Below are 3,306 nucleotides of genomic sequence, written 5' to 3'. Positions count from 1 at the left end.
TGGGCTTCTTAGGGCAGGCCCAAACAACATTCGAGTTACAACCTACGATGATGGTCTGCTAAAGTCGAATCTAAAGCTTCACGAATATGGGCCATGCACTTAATGGAATGGGTTACATCGAAACAGAAGAATATTCACTTTGATATATATATATATATATGTGTATATCTTCTCATTCTCAAAGACTTGTGTCTTGAATTCGGCCATTTGGACGCTCCAATCACAACAAATTACAAATGATTGCGACCAATCTTTGCTGACCAAAAATATCAGACACTAACATAGACAAAAACACTGCTCCACTAAGGAATCGAACTACTATTTAGTATTTACTGTGCATCATTTTTTTTTAATTGTACATGACGAGTTAGGTGAGATTCAAATTTATATGTGACATGCGTAACGAGTTAGGTGAGATTCAAATTAAAATGTGACATGCATAATGCCTAGTGAGCTCTTATTTGATTTATGAAAAATATCCCCCACTACCTGAATGTGCAGTGAAACCAACTATGCTCTACTGTGCACCTTTTTCTTTCATTTCTAGGTATGAGTCAACTGGATGGAGGAGATGAGAGTCGAATCTAAATATGCTGAGTTTTATTGACATAAAAAACATATAGTTTATAGTATCATTGAATGTAAACATACTAAAATAGTAACCTTTAGACATGAGGAGATGAGCTTCAATTCAAGAAAATCTTTCCAAGCAAAAACCTGAAGTCTGCAGTAGGATAAAAAGAGCAAAGAGTTAAGGGGCAGAGATGCGGCAGATGAACTAGCTATCTATTAGCATTAAAAGGTAATAAGAGGAGTTGAAAACACCAGAAAACGAGGTTTTTTCGTGGTCGGGGATAGATGCTTTTTGACGAATGTTTCCTGTCAAGTCCAAGAAAACCAGAAGAAATCTTAACAATAAAGGCCTAAAGTACCCAAAATGGGGTACCAGGAAACATTCAAAAGATGTAAATTAAAGAACTACCAAGGTGTTTTGAGAATTTGAGATGATGAGAACCAGTTCCAGCTAGCGTTTCTACTTTGAGCTTCATCTTCGGGCAAGGACCTAACTACAAGAACAAGACAGATACACTATATAGCATTAAACACAAGTCACGAGATCATGAGATTGAATACATTAGTTAATGTGACCCTCCTTGCTGGGACGATGATACGATCCCACATCAACTCTTTCAGGACCAGAGCCATGATTCGATCCGCTTCTGAGAATGAGAGCGATCATACCGTGATACAATCCCACATCGACTCCAAGTTATTACTTAGGACTTGAATTTGAACCCAAAAAACCTAACCTATCTGCCAAAACATTGACATCTCCCTCTTCACCTTCTTCCTTCAATGCTTCATCGAATCCTTCATTGAAAAAGTCCTGCCAAAATCCTTCATCCAGTTCTTTATATGAGCTTTCGCTCGAAAACTGTTCAAATCCATGCTCATCATTCTCCTCCTCTATCTCTCTTCTTGCTCGGCCAAATCCTTGCATTTCCAATGCGAGGGCTTCCAGTTCTGAGACCTGGAATCCGTACGGGTCTCCGTTGGACAGTTCTAAAGGCTCGGGTTTAACGGCGGCGGCCCGGCTGTGACTCGGCCCTTGATCAATCGGCCGGCGGCGTTTCTTTGTAATTGCGTCTTCAAGCTCTCGCCTTTTCTCCTTCTGCGCCAGCAATTGCTGCAGAAACTCTGGATTTTGCATGGCTCGGGCGAGAAAATTCATCATCTGTTGCTGTTTTCTCTCCGTGCCTAGTAGCCTTTGCTCCATTGCTCGCAGGTAGGCTCGGGTGGTCTGCTGCTGCTGCCGGAGCTTCACGAGCTCCATCATCAACACCTGCTTGTCTCGCCGCAATCCGTCCACTTCTGCGTCGATTCCGAACCGCCCTACTTCCACACACGGCCCCACTGCGTGCGCCGGAACGGCCTGGGAAGTCGGCGTCTTTTTCCTCCTTATGTTCTTCAACATATGCTTGTTCCCCCTCACAAACGCCTCATTCGCAAACTCCCATCTCTCTGGATCAATCTTCCTGAAACCCTGCAAAATTCACCCAAAACACTCAATCTTCCCATTTCTAAACCAGACATTTTTTTTTAGAATAGAAGATTAATTCATTAAATCATCAAGAATACAATCTCCAAGGAAAATAAGAGGAGTATGAAACCACTCTACCCAATTTGACTCAAAAACGGCGGTATTCTAAACCAGACATTTTACTCATCAGAAGTTAAAATTTTCGCACAATTTGACCACTTCTCTGTATTTTGATTATATCTCAACATAAAAATGTCTAAATTAAGTGATTTTTGCTACATTAAAGGTTGGGTAAAAATTCAAGACAGTCCTTGTACAATTCAAATATCTAGCTACCAGGGAAGGGGACGAATTGAAAAGTTTTTTATATTTTAGAGTTTCAAATTAAGGATTGAAAATGTAAGTTAGGCTTATATATATACGAATCAAGTGAGAGATTGTTAGAAAAAAGTGAGCAAATCAACTAAGTTTGTCTCATTGTTTATTTGATAACTCCGAGGTTACTGGTTAGACTCCAATGAAAGCAGGCTTTCTATAGCCATTTGAGCTGCAGAGAGGTTTGTAAATTGTGAACTTACATAAGTATTGAGCTGGCGGACGAAGCTGGAGAAGTTATTGTGCTTGAAGAATCTGGGGAGGAGATTAGTAGAGAAGGCGTGAGGATCCCAGACAACGAAGCTGTGGCCGCTTCTGCTCCAAGAAACAACACGATTAGTACCAGGATCATCCACCATTTCATAAGTCTTGATCAGGAATGGCGGAGGCCCGATTTCATGAAGCCCCTCCATCGGCTGCGGCGGCGGTATCACCGGCGGGCCTCCCCCNGCCGCCCCCCGCCGACGAACTCGATCCCGGATACTCTTCCTTAACATGGTAAACTAAATCCATCACCGCCGCAAAATTAAAGCTTTATACTTTTCGTGTACGAATTGAATTTCCCGAGTGTGAAGAAAAATTAAAGCAACAGGTTATGTAAACTAGCAGTCAAAAGAGATTCTTGATCGTGGATTGGAGGAACAAAATAACAACAGGAGAAGAAGTAGAAGAAGAAGAAGAAACAGAGAGCGAGGAAGTTTCGAGAAGAAGTCGCGTGAAGTTGACATGCATTACAACGAGGGACAAAGGGGAACTTTTTAAAGGGCTTTCCAGAGAGCCGTGATTTCTCGTTTGGGAAGGTCGTTTGTGCCGTTAAGAAGTTGGTTGGTCAATGGCAAACCTTAACACCTCCATTAGAAGAGAATGATTAAGGAAATTTACAGGGTAAT

The 3,306-nt window shown here is 41.6% G+C and overlaps 1 protein-coding gene across 1 annotated transcript; it reads right to left on the bottom strand.

Moving 5' to 3' along the window:
• Window positions 1–391: 391 nt before the first annotated feature.
• LOC116015422 (heat stress transcription factor A-7a-like) lies at window positions 392–3,306 on the bottom strand. Its single transcript, XM_031255483.1, is given in 4 exon segments — window positions 392–879; window positions 983–2,044; window positions 2,620–2,865; window positions 2,867–3,306. Coding segments are annotated over 3 exon segments (1,080 nt in total). The 5' UTR covers window positions 2,930–3,306; the 3' UTR covers window positions 392–879; window positions 983–1,273.

This window comes from Ipomoea triloba, chromosome 4, assembly GCF_003576645.1.
Source record: "Ipomoea triloba cultivar NCNSP0323 chromosome 4, ASM357664v1".
In the NCBI taxonomy this organism is placed as follows: Eukaryota; Viridiplantae; Streptophyta; class Magnoliopsida; order Solanales; family Convolvulaceae; genus Ipomoea; species Ipomoea triloba.
This window is presented reverse-complemented; position numbering and strand designations above follow the sequence as displayed.